Source organism: Python bivittatus, unplaced genomic scaffold (assembly GCF_059951505.1).
Source record: "Python bivittatus isolate LINGU-HERP-01145 unplaced genomic scaffold, Pbiv_v1 ctg000220_np1212, whole genome shotgun sequence".
Taxonomy (NCBI): domain Eukaryota; kingdom Metazoa; phylum Chordata; class Lepidosauria; order Squamata; family Pythonidae; genus Python; species Python bivittatus.
In genome coordinates this window covers 4678396-4699697 of record NW_028277048.1, presented here as the reverse complement: position 1 = coordinate 4699697, position 21302 = coordinate 4678396, and the positions used below count along the sequence as shown (strand labels likewise).

At 44.8% G+C, this 21302-nt stretch overlaps 1 protein-coding gene across 1 annotated transcript in view; it reads left to right on the top strand.

Moving 5' to 3' along the window:
* MAST1 (microtubule associated serine/threonine kinase 1) overlaps nt 1-19740 on the top strand; it is an 83705-nt gene extending 63965 nt beyond the window's left edge. The window contains exons 15-28 of the mRNA XM_088138470.1: nt 3194-3332; nt 3429-3561; nt 4166-4331; nt 4920-5021; nt 5347-5469; nt 6367-6476; nt 7775-7938; nt 8719-8984; nt 11384-11590; nt 12764-12993; nt 13172-13294; nt 13396-13532; nt 13675-13862; nt 15453-19740. Coding sequence (XP_087994596.1) covers nt 3194-3332; nt 3429-3561; nt 4166-4331; nt 4920-5021; nt 5347-5469; nt 6367-6476; nt 7775-7938; nt 8719-8984; nt 11384-11590; nt 12764-12993; nt 13172-13294; nt 13396-13532; nt 13675-13862; nt 15453-16555 — 3191 coding nt within the window. The 3' untranslated portion in view covers nt 16556-19740. The remainder of the gene's footprint in view (nt 1-3193; nt 3333-3428; nt 3562-4165; nt 4332-4919; nt 5022-5346; nt 5470-6366; nt 6477-7774; nt 7939-8718; nt 8985-11383; nt 11591-12763; nt 12994-13171; nt 13295-13395; nt 13533-13674; nt 13863-15452) is intronic.
* The last annotated feature ends 1562 nt before the right edge of the window (nt 19741-21302 follow it).

The following is a 21302-nucleotide window of genomic DNA, read 5'->3' as shown; positions in this document are numbered from 1 at the left end:
TTTACAGGGATACACAACTTCTGCAAACAAAAAGGGTGTGCCAGGCTATTGTGTAGCATACCAGGAGAGGAGCTTTAGGAGTTTTAAAGACTGAAATATGTACAGGCAGTCCCCAGTTTAAGAACCAGTTCTGTTCCCAAGGTTTGTCCTTAAGTCGAGTTTGTATGTAAGCCAGAACAGTATTATTGTATAATACTGTATAAGTAGTATTGTGTAATGAACTTTAATCTTTGTGTATTTAACTTGAATGTTGCTACAGTAGGCTCCGTTCTTAACTATGGGTCATCCTTAAACCAGGCATTCTTAACCCAGGGAGGATTACCTGTACTTCAATCAACTGCAAAGCTTTAGTCAACTATTTTCCCTCTTAACCCATCCTCTGACCTCAGAAAAGGCAAAAAAGGCGTCACATTGGACAGGCTTTGAAGATCACAAAAGGGATGCTGGTGTGGCCACTGGACTACGCTTTTTGCCATGCTGATTTATTGTTCACTTTAATACATTTGGGATGATTTTTAATTTTAAGAAACCCCAGCACACCACCCACCAATTGGTTTTCCCCTTAGCCAAATCAGTACTTTCCGCTAGGCAGGAAAAGAGTCATGGGAGCAAGAGGACCGATGTAAATAGGCAAAGGAAGGTAGGACAGAAGGCAGAGGATGGAGGGGAAAAAAGCAGTTTCCCCTCCCTATGAAAGGAGCAAACATGTAAACGGCGCAGATGGTACAGCTAATTTTGCTGCGTTTATTCTGATAATTTATTCTTTTCTTGAGGAGTCAGCATGACAGCAAATGCATTGCATAGTATCACTTTAAGTTCTGTATTAAAATTTACATATGTGATTTGCAGGAAACACTCTGCCAAGAATGATGACTAGCAAATGATATTAAGCATAAAATATACGCATCCTCCATTAACCAAATAATCATAGGTCAAGCTTTGAGAAGAAAGCTTTCCTAATGGTTGCAGTTGTACAAATGGTATCACTTTCTAAGTCTGGTGTTTCAATTTCTCACTCAAGAAAAAAAATCTACTGTTAGGATTCTTTTTTTTTTTTAAATCAAATTACTTGTCCAGTTTGAAATTAAGATGGATTGTAGCAGACATTATGATTGTGAACTTCACAAGAGATTTCAGCGTCCTGTACTCTTCTCGCACTGAAGAAATTATGGTTTGAGATCTGGAGATCATGTAGGCCATTAATGCTGAATATATGGCAAAGGATTTCAGTCCATGATCATTATCTTACAAACTATGTTTAAATAAGAAAATACAAGAGGCCAGAGGACAAGAAGAAGAGATAATGAGAGATATAAAAGAGAAAGTTGAGTTTAATTGTTAAAAGCAACAATTAACAATAATTACATCTAAAACAGGAAAAACTAACTGGGCTATTACTTCACAAAGGAAGAAAAGAAATATAAAAGGAAGATAAGGACTGCAGAGAACTGAATGAATTATTTCCATCTGTCTTCCCTCTAGAAGATATAGGGCAGAAAACTACCTGAAGTGATACTTTCAGAAAGTAAGTCTGAGGCATGGACCTAAATAGGGTAGACAAAATAGGAAGCTCTGTACCTCTCTACTTAAATCTCGAAGAACTCAAATGTGAAATTGATAATCTTGTAGCAGAAAAGATGTAATATATTCCATAAAATCCCACAGGTTTTCGTAGCAGAGGACTGAAAAATAGCCGTGGAAAAAATCTGGGTGGATGGTAATCTGAGGAATTTCAAGCCAATTAGGTTAATGTAAATCACAGATAAATTGCTAGAAAGCATAGTTACAGTAAATATATAATTGTCAAGCATTTAGAAGGGCAAGTTTTACTGAAGAAGAATTAGCATGGCTGGAGAATGGCACCAAGCAGTGTTGTAGAGGTTATCAACTAGATATTGTTTACTTAGACTTTCAGAAAACTTTTGACAAAGATTCCTGAGCAAATTGAATAATAATGGAGTAAAAGTTGAATCCTCTTAAGATTTAGTAACTGGCTGAAGGACAGAAAAATAGTGTGGGTGCCAATGCATCTATATTTGGGATTGGTGCTTTTAACTTGTTCATAAATCAGCTGATGGAAGCAAAGTGGCAAGTTTGCTAATAGTGTTGGATTATTTAGGTTGGCAAATTAGGAAAAGGAACATGCAAGTGAAAAATGCAGAATATGAGCAAATATAAAATGATGCCTGTTGTTAGTAAAAACTTTAATTTCAATAATGGGGACCAAGTCAGAGTGCAGTTTTTAGCTCTATGACTCGGTTTGCAAAACCTGTATGTAAGTGGCTAATAATATAGAACTTCATACAGATTGTTATTAAATTATGAGTTCTGTTCTACAAAATAAAATGATGCCTATTAACCTTGATAGCTTAAAAAGCCTATTCAGGTGTGCAAGGTCATATATGGCATAGTCCTAAGTTACTTGGAGGCTACCTACTCCCATGCGGTTGGTCCTATGTTTTCACAGGGGCATCTTTTTCAGGTCTTGCCTCCAAAATATTTACAACTGAGAGCGAAGCCAGCTTTTTCTATGGCAAGGCAATTGGAGTTGAGGTTGTTTTCCCCATATGACAGTTTAATAGAGGACACAAAACATTTTTCATCCAAACCTGTTTGAGTTTTTGATGTTCTTGACTGTGGAATTTTTTATATTTCTGCTTTTATAAGCCACCCAGAAGCATACAGGAGTGGACAGTATGTAAATTTGTAAAATTTTACAAATTTTGGTAGGTAGGTAGGAAGGTAAATGTGTAGGTAGATTGTGATTGGACAAATTCATGGAGAATAAGGCTATAAGCTGCTACTTATCATGATGGTACAACCCCTAGAATTCTGATCTATTATAAGAAACCAGTATGCACCAGTAACCAAGGAGTCTCAGAAATTCTAGCTTAGCCTGCCTTCTGAATGAGGCTGTTATCTTCCATTTTTAGATAACGTCAGACAGCATTCCCTTGAATATCAGATGCTGATAGACAGAGATGCCTGAAGAAGCTTTTATATACTCTTGTTTTGTTTGGGGGGTTCCTATAGGGATCTGATTGACCAGTGTAGATATAGAATGCTAACAACAGCCTCCAAGCATCATACTTCTTATATTCTAGAGCCTGCCAAGTTTCAGCCAAAGGACTGGAGAGGGTAGTAGAACAGCACCCTAGCCATCTCCCTAACCATTTCACCTTCCTCCTAGCAGGTGGGGATTGTGCAACGTTGTTGAAGAACATCGGGGCTCTGCCTGTAGAAATGGCCCGCATGTATTTTGCTGAGACTGTCCTGGCCCTGGAGTACCTGCATAACTATGGCATCGTCCATCGTGACCTCAAGCCTGACAAGTATGAAGTTAAAAGACAAGGCCTGTCTTTAGTTATATTTAGGAAGTGGCTATGGTTGGTTCTTTCTGATGTTTGTCCCTCTGGCTTTCTCCACAGCCTACTTATCACTTCCATGGGACATATCAAGTTGACAGATTTTGGCCTTTCCAAGATGGGGCTGATGAGCCTCACCACAAACCTGTATGAAGGTCATATTGAGAAGGATGCCAGGGAGTTTCTAGACAAACAGGTGGAATCCTGATGAAGTCTGTGTGTGATGGTGTGCTGCATATATATTAAGTGTGAAAAAGAGAAATGCAGATACTCAAAATACACAGCTGAAGCTGTTGGAAAATTGTATGAAAATAGGGCTGCACTATGTTGCAATGAATCTAGTGGATTTTCCATTCTGATGTTTTTTCAGATTCCCACTCTTTTTCATACAAAATACAGAAACAGGGAAAATTTATAAAGTACTGCACAGTCATTATGTCACTTGAATGAGGTTTTGGGGGACAAGATATGAGATAATACAAAGTGATATTGCAGCTGACAGCAACCTTTTTCATTTGTTTTTAATATCTGATGGGGACTTTAAATGAATCTAGTTGCCACACTGAGTGTTTAATGATAAGGGGAAACCTTTGTTTATTGCTTCATGCTAACAAATCAGTGCCTCTATACTTACAAAAAAACACGATATAAAATTGTTGTGTTATATGTAAGAGAGAACATTATAGTGCTTCCCATACTTAACTGAACCAAAAGACAGTATGCACTGCACATTGGTGAGATATCTGGCACTCAGTGGACCAGTATTTCTGATAGCTGAATGAAGGCAGGTGTCTTAACAGGTGTGTGGGACCCCTGAATACATCGCACCTGAAGTGATCCTTCGCCAAGGTTACGGGAAGCCAGTGGACTGGTGGGCCATGGGCATCATCCTCTACGAATTCCTGGTGGGCTGTGTGCCATTCTTTGGAGACACTCCTGAAGAGCTGTTTGGCCAGGTCATCACTGGTGCGTGGGGGCAAGTGTTGCTCCACTTAGGGGCTCATTTGCTACTTACTTTAGAATTTAATTTAGAATTTGCAGCATTTAGGCTACCTTGGTGGATGAAAAGTTAACCAGGGTCAGTGCTGATGAGTACTTGAACAGGAGACCCCCCCCCCCAGGGAATCCCTAGGTGGAGTGTAGACTAAGCTGACAAGTCAAAAAAAAAAAAAAAGGCAGAGGAAATACAAACTGCTACTTTGCTGCTGCCAAGAAGACCATGTGGACATTTGCATGAAGTCACAAGGCGTTGAGCTCATCTCAAAGAAGGGATTTATCTTTAGCTAAAGCAATGAAATGGGGGGAGGCAAATAGCATCATGAAGCCAAGAGTGAAGCATTGTCTAGAACTGATGTTTTGGGGCGCAGTAACACTGGTTTGCTCCTGCTATCCCATATATTTGAAATACAAATCAATCACGTCATTTAAGTTACAGCCACAGTAGGAGGAGCTATTTTAATAATCCCCATATTTTGAACACCTTTTGACCTGACCTGCTTTCCCAAGCTGCCACTATCAGATTGCAACAGCCTGTCTTTACTTACTTGCTTTCAGATGACATCTTGTGGCCGGAAGGAGAGGAGGCACTCCCGTCAGATGCTCAGCATCTGATCTCCTGCCTCCTGCAAACCAATCCTCTTCTCCGCCTGGGGGCAGGTAAGGTCAGACGCGAGAGCGAGTGAGGGGTGGGTTCAGTGTGTTCCAGTTCGTAAGGAGAGAGGTTGTTTTCCTTCTCCTGAAATGTTACAACCTTAGACGGCAAAGTGTTGACCAACTGTGGCCTTAGCAAGTATTTGGCCACACTGACTAGTTGTTCAGGATGAATCCACAGCTCACCCATCTTTTTTCCCCATAAACCATCTCTGGTAACAGAATCCAAATTTCTAAGCTAAGCTTGGCCCTTCCTTTATTCTAAGAGTGATTTTTTTTTTTTATTTTGCCCAGTAGAGGACAGCAAAACCCTGTTTTTCCTTTTACACAGGGGGTGCCTATGAAGTGAAACAACATGCATTTTTCAAAGATCTAGACTGGAACGGGCTTCTGAGGCAGAAAGCAGAGTTCATCCCTCACCTGGAATCTGAGGAAGACACCAGCTATTTTGACAGCAAGTGTTAACCTTTCCTTCTCCCCCTCCCTGACCCTGAATATTTTGGTTAATAGTCAGCATGGCTGCAGCCAGTTCTCCAGCTATCCCTGGCCATACACCTCTAAATCAGGACTGCTCACCTCCTTCCTTTTATAGAAAGATCCCAAGTACTTCTGTGATTTTGTTTCGTCTCTTGATGCAAATAGCAGCTGTGAACGAGCAGTATTCATCAGGACCACAGCAAGGGAGGAAAGGGCTATGTAGCTTAGTGCGAGGAGCCTTGGTTGCCAAGCAGCATACCTGCCTGATATTTCCAGGTAAAGTAGGAAAATGTCCTAGAGCAGTATTTCTCAACCTTGGCAACTTTGAAATGCCTGGACTTCAACTCTCAGAATTCCCCAGCCAGTATGCTGGCTGGGGAATTCTGGGAGTTGGAATCCAGGCATCTTAAAGTTGCTAAGGTTGAGAAACATTGTACTAGAGAGCTACTGGCAGTCAGTGTCACCAGTGCTGAACTAAGAGCCAGTGCTCTGGCACAGTGAAAGGACACTGCCTTTGTTCCTAGAAAAGTTTTAAAGGATATCTATCTATCATCCATCCATCCATCCATCCATCCATCATCTGATATTTGATGCCGACTCTTGTAAAAACAAGATCTGTGAAATTTTGAGAGGAGAAATGTTACTTTTATTGTTCTTGCAGCCCAGCTGGTTACAAGGCATTAAAAGAGGACTATTTCTAGGCATGTGGGAAAGGACCCTTTATAAAGAGATTTTGTTTACCTGAGGCCGCCTCCCTGTTGGTTATAGTGGGATAATCTCCTGGGCACAGGAATGCAAAAATATTGGGCATTGTCGCAGAAGTTACATTACCTGGATCTCTGTGAGCCTTACGAGTCCTCCTTTCCCTTTTTAGCCCGCTCTGATCGTTACCACCACATTAATTCCTATGATGATGAAGATACAACTGAAGATGAACCAGTGGAGATACGCCAGTTTTCATCTTGTTCTCCCAGATTCAGCAAGGTAAAGCCCTTACTTACTGCAATTCTTACTGAGAGCCAGTTTGGTGTTGAGGGTAAAGTATTGGACTAGAAACCAGGAGACCATGAGTTCTAGTCCTTCCTTAGGCATGAAAGCCCAACGAGGGGTGGTTGTTGTGGGGAAAATATGAGGAGCGAGCATTATGTATGGCCCCTGGAGTTGTACAAAATAAAGATGGGATAAAAATCTAATAATAAATAAGTTTGATTTGTAACATCTTTGCGCCAACACTATGGAGTACTTATAGAGAGCAGGGATAGGCATTCTGTCACCCTCCCAATGGTTTGGAGCACAACTTGGAGAGTGCCAGATTCATAGCATCACTGAGTTAGAAAAAGCATTAGGACAACTAGAGTTTGCTATTTGCTTTGAATGAGCCATGAGATGCATGAAGAACTTACAAACAGTTCCCCGTAAATCCAAACCGGGAACTATAGTTAGCGGCTTCCAACAAGCCAAGATAGGGAACCCAATTTTGAACCATAATGCCATAGCCTCATATCCTGGACTGTTCACCTGGCATTAACCATCTTTTCTGATTTTAAAGAGCATATCTGCATATTTTAAGTTATAAATAATGCCTCAACTTCTGAAGTCAAGATTGATTCATCCATAGGTCCAGTGCTAAAATGTGCAGACACTTGAATAATTCTGTGAAATGGTTGATGCTTCTGCTGCTTTTATTATTAGCCTGCCCTGTCCAAAAGATCACTTGTCTTTGGGGGCATTGTACAAGGTTGAAACAGGACAGATTATGTCTGCAATTTGCATCGCGAATACGCAGATATTTAATATTGCAGTGTTACAAAGAGGGCTAAGGAAGCATGGATTGGAGATAGTCATCAACAAGCCCATGCAACACTGTTTCACTCATACATAAGTTGCCGTGTGTCTGTGTTTCCCTACTTCCATGTTTGCCGAGATAATGTATATCTGAGGGAAGTCCAGTTTTAGGAGATGAATGGGGAGGGGAGCTTAATTTCTCTGATCCTGGCCAATTCTCTACATTGACCTCTTCCTGAGATAATTTTTTTTCCTCCTTATTAGATGGAAAAAGTGGTTTGGAATGGACTGGGAAGCAAGTGGGAGAATTGGCCAACAGGAGAGAGTGACAAAAAAAGGCTCATCATTAATTCTTGATGGGTTGTTGTTCCCATCTTGGGAATGGGGCAGAATTTGGATGAGATTGTGGCTGGATTGTGTCATATATCTTCCAGTAATATTTCTCATTAGACTGGTCCAGCCCATTTCTTCCCTCGTTCTTTGCCCTCCTGCTCCAGGTGTACAGCAGTATGGAGCACCTCTCCCAGCATGAGCAAAAGACTCCAGGTGTCACCAAGCGGGACCAGAGCAACAAACACAAGGACGACAGGATTAGCAAACGGGAAAGCCTCGGCAGCTTCACACTTCGAGACAAAAGCTGGCGCACCAACTCTCCAGAAATGTGAGTCTCACCTGGGCTGTTCTGCAGTGACCATGCCTTTCCCAGGCCGGGAGAAGGATAATTAGGGACTGGCTGGGGAGAGAGAAGACCAGTGTGGAATTGAGGGGCTCCTTGGGAGGACTGGGGAGCTGACTGTTGCTAGTCAGCAACAAGGAATGGGAGGTCTCTTTCTGAATATCCTGGTGATGATGTGGCAGTGGAAACTAGCACTATTGGTACTGAGAAAATGGATCATATATCTAGCATAATCAGCAGCAGCTCAGTTTATATGTATGTGTGGGAGAGAGGGAAACATGAGAGGTCTGGAAAGTGCTGCTTTTCATTTGTAGTCTTCTCATGTTTTCTTATCTCAAAAAAATTTGATGGAGGAAGTAAAAAGAATTCAATCAAAATGCCTTTTGACTAGTAGAAATAGAAGCTGTCTGTCTGGATGAAACCTAGATGGCTTTTCAAGAAAAAAAAACTGATAAGCAAGTGTAACAGATACTACACTTTGTTTATTAAGAGGGTAGGTCATATTTAAAAAGCTCTCGTTTATTCATACAGTGTTGACTCTAAAGATGCAAAGCAGCCAAAAAGGAGGAGGAGGAGGATTCATGGGCTGTTTCAGCCTCAGCGATTACAATTTGTTGTCATTGATTAAGGCAGTGTCAAATTAAGTTTCAGCGAGCCAGTCCTGATGAAGCTTATGGACTTCAGTTAACCCTGGCAGAGTTTCTCATAACAACCCTTGGCCCAAATATATGAGGCTAAGCCAGTTTGCTTGCTTCTGTCCCGCAGGAAGCAACTTTCAGCCTCGGAGTCTTCATACACCGAGAGTGATTCAAGTCCCCCGCTGGGGGCACGCCGGCGCTTTTCAGCCCTGATGGACACCAACCGTTTTGCTGTGCCATTAGAAAGTGACAACGAGATTCTTGGCAAGGGACCGTTGAAGGCTCCTGCAGAAAATGGGTCCATAGGACCCACACCTCAGTCTGAAGGCAAGGAGAGCAAGGAGGGAGCAGGAGATGTTGGACAGGGTCCTGCTCCTGTGGAGGCTGAGGCAGGTGAGTACAGGCTAAGGCAAGGTAGGTAGCCTTTTGCAGAAAGCCCTGACTCCAATAGACTAAGAAAAGAAGCCACAGCCAAAGGTTTCCTACATTTGTTGCAAGATGTCTGCACTATGGCTTAAACCAGTTTTTGGTCCATCATCATTCTTTTCACCTCTCTTTCCCAGGACAAAAATCTCTCTCCCTTCCACTCTCTGGTGAGGAGTAGCATTCTTGGTCAAAGTGACCTCATTTCACTTGAAGTACTAGATAGAGCACCACCTGGATAGCATAGCGTGAGTCACCTTTGACTGTTTCCAAGCCCCTCAGGCTTCATTTCAGTAGCTACCTCAAATGTCTACAGAGTCTGGCAGTCTTTCCAGTAGATATTGCATCCCGAATGCCCAGATGCCAGCAGGTGTGGGTATCCAACGATTTGTTCCCCAGCCTAGGCATCTGTTTGGAGGGAATGGTAATTTTCCAAAATGCCTGCCGCGGGGTTTGGCTTGAGAAAATGCATACTTTTGCCCTGCCTCCCACTCCCCTGGCAGCACAGCTGTTGCAATGAGTGCATGTTCAAGCAATGTATCTGAATGGTGGCAATGGATATGAAATTTGGCTTTTTGCTGTGATGCTTAAGGCAGGAAGTGTGCTCACATGCACCCAGAGGTGGAAGATTTTGAATGCCCTAAGACAGTGTTGTCCAAACTTGGCCACTTTAAGATGAGTGGACTTCAATTCCCAGAATTCCCCAGCCAGCCATGTTAAAGTGGCCAAGTTTGGACAACACTGCCCTAAGACCATTGCTTCACTTTCCTTCGGAGATGGATGGCTGTGATTGGACAATGCCTTCAAACTTCAGTGGCATTGAGTGACACCACCTTTTTTTTTTCAACTGCAAATTGATGTATGTGTGAAAGCCTTCATGCTGCCTATCTTCTGCAGAAGTAAGAGAGCACCCTTTCCATATTTGCAGGCCTAAAATGACAATGTCCTTTCCTTACAGCAATGCTCCCACACCCATTTTATTTTATTTTTTTAAATTCCAGTCATGTGTGTTTCCCTTTAGCAGACTATATTTTTGTGATGTAGTTTTAGGGACTCTATACCCTTCCCAACCCATTTTATTTATAATATAGTGGCAATTTATTATGCATAGTTGAGTTTCATACCGTTGACAAAAGGTTGGAACTACAGGTTAGGATCCAGTGCTGCTAAGAAAGATGTGTCTTTATGTGGAAAAGGAGATCCTGGAGACAGTGCTCAGTGAGAAACTGCACAGCACAAGGACGGTTTTGCCTTTTGTCGGTCATAATCCCCACAGAAGCCTACTCTCCATTGTGCTTGGCTTCTGGTGCCTCACCTGGTTCCTCCACAGCAGTAGACTGCTGAGTTGTAAGTGTTCAGTGGCTCCAAAACGTCATGTGATTTTTGGAAGCTTCCATTATTTCCCGTTCTGAATTTGGAGTCCCCTGAGAGGTAGACTGCAAGCTGGGCTTTTCCAGCCCATTAAACTCCAGCTCTGCTTTACAAATGCCCTGGGAACTGATGAATAGGTGGTTCTGCTGCTTTGTGGAACAGAGCCAGTTGCGAGGCACAACCGCTTCACAACATCCTTCAGTGATTTTATTGAGTCCTATGCGGAGAAGGGGGATAAGCAGGACCCCATCCCATCCCTTTGCATGCTATCTAAGAGGCCAGCTGTTGTCGAATAGAAAGAAGACAAGGTTTCTTAAGAGTTTTGCAGCCCCAGAATCTAACTGCACGGCTTTGGCTCTGTGGCAACCTAGTTTGCGCAACAGCACCTTCATTCAGTCCATGAGACTGTACTGTCCATCATGAAGAGCATCCTTGGGAGTTTAGCAATAGCAGTACCAAGGTGGTGGAAGAACACACTTCAATACTTAATGGGCCAGCAACAATCATTTGCCATTCCTTTTTCATAACACTCCTATTATTATGTGGACCAGAAACCTAAACCTGAGCCTTTCAAGTTTCACAATGGTGCAGAGAAGGCCCCGGTGTACATGCACACATACCCAGACACACACTCATATCATAATCTCACCTTTGTATTGCATCCTGCTACATGCTTTGTTATATTTCCCAGAGTGCTTTGATGATGCTGGCTGGGAATTCTGAAACAACACAGCTGGATGGCACCAGATTGATGAAGGCTATTATTGTGGGGAAGGGTTTGATGAGCAGGATTATCCTGGATGTTGGTTCATTTGCCAGTCATACAAAGAACAGAGGTGGATCTGCAGTCCTCACAATATCCTCTGTGGGGTGGTGGTGATGGTGGGCACTTCCTGTGGTGGTGCCCTGTGGCTCTTGTTTGGAGGTGGGGGTCCCCTGAGTGTGGTCCTGTGATCTAGGGCTTGAGTCATCATCCCTCTCTCTCCCCTCCCCAATAGGCGATAAATCAAAAGCGGGTGAGCTACAGCCCCGCAAAGAGCTGGACCCATCTGCCCCCAGAGCTACCAATGACTTGGTGCTGCGTCGGGCCCGGCACCAACAGCTCTCAGGGGACACCGCCACGGCTGAGAAGCGCAGCTCCCGCACAGGGGGCAAGGTCATCAAATCTGCCTCAGCTACTGCATTGTCGGTCATAATCCCCACAGGTACGCCCCTCCTCCTCTTCACCCTCCCCCCGCACACACTACCCAGACCCCTAGAAATGGCATCCTCCTTTGAGCCTGACTCACCCACACATACACCCTCCAGTCACCTTCTGTCTCTGCAGCACCAGGCTGTTCACCACACGACCCCTGACTTGAGACCACCCTCTCTTGCGCTGTGTCCGTCATGTTCCCTTCACCCTCCTGAGCACTGAACTCATCTAGATTCCCAGTCCCTTGGTACAGAGAGTCTCTCTCCCCATTCTAATAGGTATCGATACTGAATGTGTCTTCAGTAGAGTCCCCATAGTGGCTGTCTTGTGGCTTTGCATGCTCTACTTTCCCCCTTTGGTTCTTCCAGCATAGTTGCGGGGCTGTGTGTATTCTGCAAAAAGCCTGTCACAATAGAAGTGGGATTCTGCAACTCTTTGTACAGTTTATGCAGATGAAGCAGATTTGCTCGATAGAATGTTGTTTGCATGGCTGATATTTCACTCTTCAAATCCTCTGCTTCTGTTCCTTATGAGAAGAGATAAATAAGCTAAGGGGAGGCACCCAAAACCCCCTCCCCTGACCAGGGACAAGAATCTGATTCAGTCATATCCACTGAAATCTCACTTGGCACGCATTCGGTTGTATCCTTCTAGTCGTCAAGGGCTAGAAATTTGAAAGCTGAATTTTGTGCCAGGGTAGCATCTGTGCAGCTTGAAATTGCACCATACACGCAGCCCTCGTAGTTGCCTGTATGTGTCAGTAGTTAATACTGTGTGCTTAAGAGGGACTGGAAATATCCCAATGATGCATCACTGGGGGGGAACATTTCCCTTTCCAGCTGGAAAAACACATACTGGATTTTGTTTACCTCTGGAGCCTGCAAAAACACCTAGCCCTGTCTCACTACCCTGACCTGCCCTCAAGGTTGCCTACCCTCAAGTAGGGTTCTAGATTCCGTTCTGTTCCCTTGCCAATAAGTCCTGGGGGCTGGCAGAAAGTAATAGGAGGGTAAAGCCAGGCTGGTACCAAGACCCGCAAGAAACTGGTCTCCAGTTACTACAGCAGGGAAAGCTGGGAGCAGGAATATTCTTGTTCTGCAAGAGCCCTATGGTGTGCTTGTCCTCTGTAACCAGGGAAAGCATCTTGCTTACCTTTTAATTCTCTGTTTCTCTCTCCTTGCAGTGGAGCAGCACAGCAGCTCACCACTGGCCAGCCCAATGTCTCCCCGGTCACTCTCCTCTAATCCTTCATCCCGAGATTCCTCCCCATCCCGAGACTACTCTCCCGCTGTCACCAGCTTGCGCTCACCTATCACTATCCAGCGGTCAGGGAAGAAGTATGGCTTCACACTGCGTGCCATCCGGGTGTATATGGGAGATAGTGATGTCTATAGCGTGCATCACATTGTCTGGGTAAGAGGACGTTCTGGATTGGCAAGATTGAAGAGTACGAACAAGAAACAGTCCTATACCTAAATGAGATAGATCTTAGCAACAAGGACTCTCCTTTCCCAGTGATGAACCCACTGTCCTATGAGTAAATGGGACATGGCAGTCTTGAGAGATGTTCTCTTGTTTTTTGCCTTTGCAGCATGTGGAGGAAGGGGGTCCAGCCCATGAGGCAGGTCTGTGTGCAGGGGACCTCATCACTCATGTCAATGGAGAGCCAGTGCATGGGCTGGTGCACACTGAGGTGGTGGAACTCATCCTGAAGGTAAGCAGAAGTGTGGCAGGAAATGTGGTAAGTCTCTGATGGAACTGAGACACTGTGCTTCTGTTACTGTCCCACAGCCAGCTTACCTTTCTCTCCCCTAGAGTGGAAACAAGGTGATGGTGACTACTACACCATTTGAGAATACCTCCATCCGGATTGGACCAGCCCGCAAGAGCAGCTACAAGTCCAAGATGGCTAGAAGAAACAAAAGGAGCACCAGCAAAGAAGGGCAGGAGAGGTGAGATGCATAGAGAGAATGGAAGGGAAGTACAGGAACAAGCAGGGTGTATTAAGGATAGCCTGATCCCCTATATGTTCATAGGGATTTGGGAGTTCATCTAGGAAATTCCCTGCTCAGTATAATTTCTTCCTTCTGGCAGTAAGAAGCGCAGCTCCCTGTTTCGCAAGATCACCAAGCAATCAAATTTGCTGCACACCAGCCGTAGCTTATCATCCTTGAATCGCTCCCTATCCTCCAGTGATAGCTTGCCTGGCTCACCCACCCATGGTTTGGGTGCCCGTTCGCCCACCCAGAGCCTGCGCTCCACTCCTGACTCTGCATACCTAGGTAAGAGGTTAGGACAGCTATGGTTGGCAGTGGTGGGGTTGGGTTGGGATGGGAAGGTAGGGTAATGAGAAATGTTTAGGCGGACTGACATCTTTACACGCTGGGAGTGTTTTTCTTGGCCTTTGAAGAAGACTTAAGACATAGCTGGAGTGGCTGGCTTCCTTTCTCATCAAGCTTTATTTTCACAAAAAAGGGTGACATTCTCTAGTTCAAGGATGGGAAACCTGTAATCCAAAAATTGCTGAAATGTAACTTCTAGGATCTTCCCCATTGGCCATATGGGCTAGCATTTGCAAGTCAGCATTATCTGAACAGCCAGGGGTCCTCCTCTCTGCACCCCCCCAACATTTTCTGATTTCTGTAAAGCACTCTTTTCCATTACCAAGTTGGAACCCCCATGGTGGTCCTTGTACCTAATCCCGTGCATCTAGCGTCAGTAAGTTTGACAGAGATCACTAGGTTCTACTCTGTATTTTTCACTTAAAGAGATAATGAGAACTGGGGCTGTGCAATACTTTGGATTTGATTCTGAACAGTTGCTTCAGAGCCCCCACAAAAGCTATATAAGTTAATCACTCTCACCCAGCAATGTTTTTCCAGCAGTATCAAGCAAATGTGCACAGGGAAAACTACAAGCAGGGTATGATGGCTGTCCTCAAGCCTGAGGGTTGGTAATGCTGCACCCATCAATCTCTAGCTTTTTTAAAGGTTAAAGATAAAAAATGACCAAAATCTTACAAGAATTGGTGCTCTCTCTCTCTCTCTCTCATTAAATCTTGTGTAATTTTGGCCATTTACTTGTTTTTTAATATCATTTAAAAAAAAAATGGGGGGAGGCACCTGCAAGATGACATGAAATCATCTTGTCAATCTTTGCCCTAGTCTCTGGTTGCATGCTGCTAATGATCAGGCACAGGAAGCTACAGGAATGGATTGTCCTCTAGATCAGTGGTTCTTAAACTGTTGACCTAATTACAGGGAGTCCCTGGGTTAAGAGTGCCCGGGTTACAGGTGACCCATAGTTAAGAATACAGCCCATTATAGCAAAATTCAAGTTTTACACAATGATTTGAGTTAAATATGCAATGGTTCGAGTTTATTACACAATACTACTTATACAGTATTATACAATAATACTGTCCTGGCTGACATACAAATTCAACTTAATGGCAGACCTTGGGAACGGAAGTTGGTCTTAAACTGGAGACTACCTGTACCCTTTTTCCCAGTCTCAAGTAATGTCAATACCCACTCAAAAAAATCAGACTCTTGTTTTACACAAGTATCTCAGCAGCAGCAGTCCCAAACTGAATCCTCAACAAACAACCAATTACAAATTGCTCCATTTACCCACAGGATAGGCCCAAACTACCCCCAGTTTAAGAACCACTGATCTAGAATCAGTGTAAAAATGTAAATGTGAGTAACTCCACAAAGGACATGCCCTGATCAATGTTCAGGGGGGTCTGTAAGATGAAGTCCTATGTCATTTCCTTGCAGGGGAACCCACAGCACCTCTTCCTGGTTCTCCAAACAGAGTGAGGATCCTGCATAGTATACCTCATCTTTCCTCTCTTTATCCCTTCATAGGTGCCTCTTCCCAGAGCAGTTCCCCAGCCTCCAGTACACCCAATTCACCAGCCACCACATCCCACCACATGCGGCCCAGCACTCTGCATGGCCTGTCTCCCAAACTGCATCGCCAGTATCGTTCTGCCCGTTGCAAGTCAGCTGGAAACATTCCCCTCTCACCGTTGGCACATACGCCCTCACCTACACAGTCCTCACCACCACCACTCCCTGGCCATACTGTGGGCAGCTCCAACACCACCCAGAGCTTCCCTGCAAAGCTTCATTCTTCACCACCAGTGGTACGGCCTCGCCCCAAGAGCGCAGAGCCCCCTCGTTCACCACTTTTGAAGCGGGTGCAGTCAGCGGAAAAACTGGGCTCTCTCTTAAGCGCAGAGAAGAAGGTGGTCGTGAGAAAACATAGCCTGGAGGTGGTGCATTCTGAATACCGCAAAGACTTCTATGGGGAGCCTGGCCTCCACAGCCTTGCGGAGTCAGATGGGGAGAGCCCCAGTGAATCCGGCACTCCAAAGCCCCTGGCCACCCGCCGCCTGGGCCGGCAGGAGTCCCCCCTTAGCTTTGGGGTAGGAGATGGAGAGGCAGCTTCGGAGACCAGCAGCAAAGCCAGGGGGCCAGAGGCTCTGCTTGGGGACTGCAGGAGGACCCAAGCTGTGCAGACCGAGGAGGCATTTGCAGGAGCCAACCGGGCGCTGACTAAAGCCCTGAGCCCTGTTCAGGAGCACGAGCAAGGCAGGAAAGGCAGTGTGGAGGCAGAGGGGACCCCACGGGGCCCTGTCCCAATCGTGCTGGAACCGAAGGAGAACCAAGACCTTGGCCCTCCTGGAAAGCCCACTGCGCAGCCTGCCCAAGACAAGACTGGCTTGCCCAAGGAGAAGTGGATCTTGGAGGTAGTGGAGGAGCACACCACCTTGGGAACCTGTGCAAAAACCCCCAGTTGCCTCTGCCCAGAGGGAACCAAGAATGGACTGAAGCGAGGCTCAGCTGAAGCGAAAGGGAAACGAGGGAAGGAAGATCTACCGGTATTGGCATCGGGGAGCAAGTGTGCAGGAGATACCCCCCGGCCCCCACCGCCTGCTCTGGAGAAGAAAGGGGCGGCCCACTGAAGGAGAGAAGACTTGCTTTTCTCACCTCCTGGCCCCCAGGGCCACTCCACTGTCATCTTTGCCTTCCAGCTTTAAGGGTGATGGTAGCAAAGAGCTATTCCCATCAGAGCCGGAAGGAGGCAGTCCTTAAGCTCTCTGTGAATATGAAAGGCAGAGGCAACAGTGCCTACCCTTTCCCTCAGCCATCCCCTTGTGAATGGCATGTTTACTCTTAAGCCTTGTAAAGTACCTATACATATCTCTCGCTATATATATTATATTATAATATTTATATAAATATAAATATATATATATATATACATATATATATATGAGCAAAACTATACATGAAATGGTTAATACTGTGATCACTCCCTTCCCCAACCCTACACCCATTGTACTGTGCTTCAGGCTATTCCTTGAAATCTGTGTAATTAAAAAAAAGAATGGTGGTTTAGGAAAAGATACTAGAACTGGAATACAGAACGCCAGGCAGTGTTTGAATGCAGGAGGTTTTGCTCCTTCGCAAAATGCAAGAAGTCCAATTAAAATTCTTGCGGCATCTGAATCTTTGCAGGCAAGGTTGCGTGCAAAGATGTGTCCGACGTTATGCAGATTTGTCACTGGCTGATTGGAATTGGGTTATGGTAGTCAAGGGAGTTGACAGCATAGGTTTTGGGGCATGGTCGGTAGCGTTAAAGGAGCTGCAAGTATGCAGCTCCAGTGTTCACATCCAAAGTTCTCCCACCTGCATAACACCTGCTCAGACAAGTCTCCTTTTCTGTCCGCTTTAGGTGAGGCTGATTCTTGCATCTGTTATTTTGCTTTTCTCATTTCAGTGATAAATTATTGGATTTTATACGTTCCTCAAATGTGAGCAATTTAAATAACAAAATGAATTATCAGGCAAAAAAAGTGGCTCATCCTTCAGTTGTGGGGTTGTAAATCTGTTTCACCCTAAACAAGAGTTGATTTTTATTTATGCCTGAATGGAAAAAAGCTTGTCTCAGGCTTTTGAAAAGGCAGAGGCTGCCTGTCATGAAGACATGGTTAGGTAGTCCCCTGAAGCGGTGGGTTTGGAGCATCAAAAATATTGATGGAAAACAGTCTGATCTGAGGCCATGATCTTTGAGAAGTTTCTCTATGCAAGTTCAATTGAAATGGGATTTGCTCTGGATAATTCTTCAGTAGTGGGGAGGGGGTGATGGACTGTGGAAGGGATGTGTCATCTGGAAGTTTTGTATTTGGCATCCAGAGTATCTTTGATTGTCCTTTTGCAGAGAAACCTCAAACTGCCCCACGTGGTTTCTGGAAGAGAAATCATGTTTCCACATTAATATTCTTGCCTCTGATGGGTACCAGGCACGACATCCCAATCCACTAGTTCTTTGTGGACAGGCTTTGCTCTCCTCTCCCCTGGCCCTTAATGAGCTCGCTTAGTTTCAGTCTCAGCTTGATAGACCCATTATGCAAGCGGATTCTCAGACTGTGATTTTTGGGTTCTGACAAAAGCCTTAACAGACGTTGATTGAGGAGAATGCTGTAATCTAAACTGATAAATCTGGAAGTGCATTTTGAGCTCATTTCAAAGAAGTGCAGGAACAGTTCACAAAGTCCTGGTTCAGTTTCCCTCTCCCTGTTCTTTGGAAAAGGTTGAAATAACTTACACTGGATACCTGGTGGCCTCCCAGGACTATCAGAAATAGGAAGAAAACAGGCATAGCCTCTGAATTGGCATATAGGACAGCCTCTGTGTGTGTCTGTTTAGGATACAGAACTACCATGGCGCTCCTAAAGTGACGGGAGTAAGCAGTAGGAGGTAGATACATGCATCATGTACACTACTAGATTGCAATAAAGGGATCCTGTAAAATTAGGGTGGCTCTTTGACCACATTGGTCAAAATACATGACATTTGCCATCCTGCCTACTCATGAATTTGTGTCATTGGTATTTGGGCAAAGTTGTCATTATGCATGATGGTGCTGTAAATAGTGCACTCATGTTTAAGTGTACAGATATGATCTCAGATCAGGTCTGCAGGTAACAGATTGTTTATCCGTAAGTGGTTTGCAGACACCAGTTCTGATGGAATGGAATCTAGCAAATGGAGTCCAGTGAAAGAAAAATAGCCTGTTCTCCTTGGCTTCTCTCTGTTCATCCTGAGACTTGGTTGCTTTGCCTTGTGAAAGAAGTTAAACTCTCAAATTTGGCAACCCAGATTTGGCACTGGATGACCTAGGAGCACCATATCCATTAGGATTATACCCAAAGTGGTCTTAATGGTAATAGCACTGCTACACAGACGCAGCTCCTGCCTGGTGTAGATACTAGTCTCCCTTTCCCCCAATGCTCTCTCAGTCCAGCAAACCCTAGAAGGAGAGGTACTCTCTATGCAAATATCAGCTAAATGATACAGGTCTATTTTCCCCTCTCCTTTTGGCTCTCCTCAGTTCCTTTCCAGTTATCCTGCACCACCATCTCTTCATTCACCCTGATAGCACAATCATATATGAGTCCCTAAGAGGAGCCCTTCCCACCTCCATGCCCTTCAGTCATTTCACTAAGCCAAATGCAATCCCACAGAGCTGCCTTGCCTGCCTGGAGCTACACGGCATGGTTTGTAAAGCACCTGGCAAGGTTCATGACAAATTTTATTTGGCCCTAAATATCACAGCTGTCCCATACAAATCCTCTCCCAGACGTATGAGAGTTGGCTCAGTACTTAGGCGTCAGGTTTGCTCCAAGTAAGTCTGCCATGCAGTGTATAGGCGTTGAAAAGAAGTGGTGCAGAACTCCTAAGAGTGTGTGTGTGTGTGTGTCAGAAGGCAAATATGTGGGCAGGGAAAGCATTTTATTTGCAAAGTTTCCTCCCAAATCCAGAGCTATGGAGCTCTTCATTATAAGGGAGCAAAGCAATTAGAAAGACAGAAGGAAACCTCCACCAGAATTGGAGCTCCTACCTTGCAGGGAAGGTGTTGGGAATGAATGTTCTCCCTCTCCGATTTAATGCATGAGTGCTTGGTGAAAGAATCCCGCTATACTGGCATCTTTCTGTACTGTGAATAAAGCATATACCCTCCCACCCCAAGGAGCTAGGAAGCTGACTGCCACGTAATCTGCCTGTGAAGTATTTCTTCTGGACCATCATAGCAGTCTCTGGGCTTACGCAGGCAGAAGCATTGTCATGTTAATAAACCAACCTGTACAGCATGTTTGGCTTTTACCTTCTCTAATCACTGACTCTTTGGGTTCGGAAGGGGAATGTCTGGCAGAAAAGCAGATGGTTCAGATCAGTTTGCCTGCCCCACCCTTATTTTCCTAAAATCCAGGGACTGGGCAAAAGATTTTAGGGTGAGAAACCAGGGTGTGGAAGGAATTAGGCTTGAAGGAAGAGCTGCCCCAGCCAGCCTTAACCAAAGGGGCATTCCTCCTCCCATGTGCTGCCCAAGTCACGTGGCTCCTCCAAAGCATTTTCTGTTCTGCCCTTGGGCTTCTTCCCTGCAGCAGCCTGAGCCTGGTGTTACATAAGAGCAAGGGCATTGTGCCAGGAGGTTACTGTTACAAACAAGGCTGCTGTTGTGCACGTGAGACTCCTCTCACAAGCTGCTCTTTCCGTGCCAAGACAAGGAAACCAGGACAGAGCTGAACCTGCTGGGCCATTCTTTCACTGGGCCTGAGTGTCCGGCTGTAGCTGCTCTTTCAGCACAGCCAGCAAACTGACTCACTAAACAGTAAAGCAATTCTCTGACGTGGTTATCTCAGGTCCCCAGTCCAGTAGAACGGCTTCACTGGTCACATTTGGGACTCTAGACCTGATTGATTGATGAGGCCTTATTCTCAGCTTTAGATTTAATTAGAACAAATGTTCAGTGTGTGCTAGCCTGAACCACACCATCACATGCCATGGCATCTGAATGATCATGTCTCCTCTCTCCTAAGTCTGACCCATCTGAAGTTCTCCCCTGTGCATCTTGGGGTGGAGCACTGGAATAAGGGGAGTTATTAAGGCCTATTCCCCAAACTCACAAAGCACTTCAGAAACAAAAAACCCAATTCAACTAATAACTGGCCCACTCCAATACACACCTCTTGATAAATGCAAACACCCTGCCCAAGTAATGATGAATGCAGGCTACTATTCAGAATGTTATTGAGACATGGGGCACGATACACAAGGGATTTAATGGGCATAAGCCTTGATTAAAATGCTTGGGAATTGTGCAAAACAAGGAAGCAGCAGCAGGGCTTGTGCAGGAGAACTTCCCAGTAGATGATAATCCCATGTCAGTGAATGAGCAGCTGAAGATCAATCTGAAATGCTGACAAGCATGCTCTGGAAAAGTGACAAACTGATGCTGGAGATGGTGGTACGTGTGGTAGCTATTCCAGCAAGAAGAATGTAGTCTATCAGCATAATTTTATAGTATTAAATTTGATCAGCAAAGTAATTTGGAACTCTTAATCTCAAATTTAACAGGCCACCAAGATAGTTTGCTAAAAAGAGAGAGAGAGCTTCCTGTCTCCCTAATTGCAGGTGTCAGAAATTGGCAATACCCTCATTTTGTCAACTTTGTAGCTGCTCAATCTTCTACCACCACGCTGGTGGGGAGTTCTAAAAATTGATCCCAACAATCTGAAGAGTGCTAGGCTGGGAGTGGTTGACCTACGAAGATGTCAGGAGCTCACAGGAGAAATGTTGGGGGAGTACGTTACACGCTAAGGTTGAGTAGAGCCAAAAATGACACCTTTTTCTCTCACATGTATT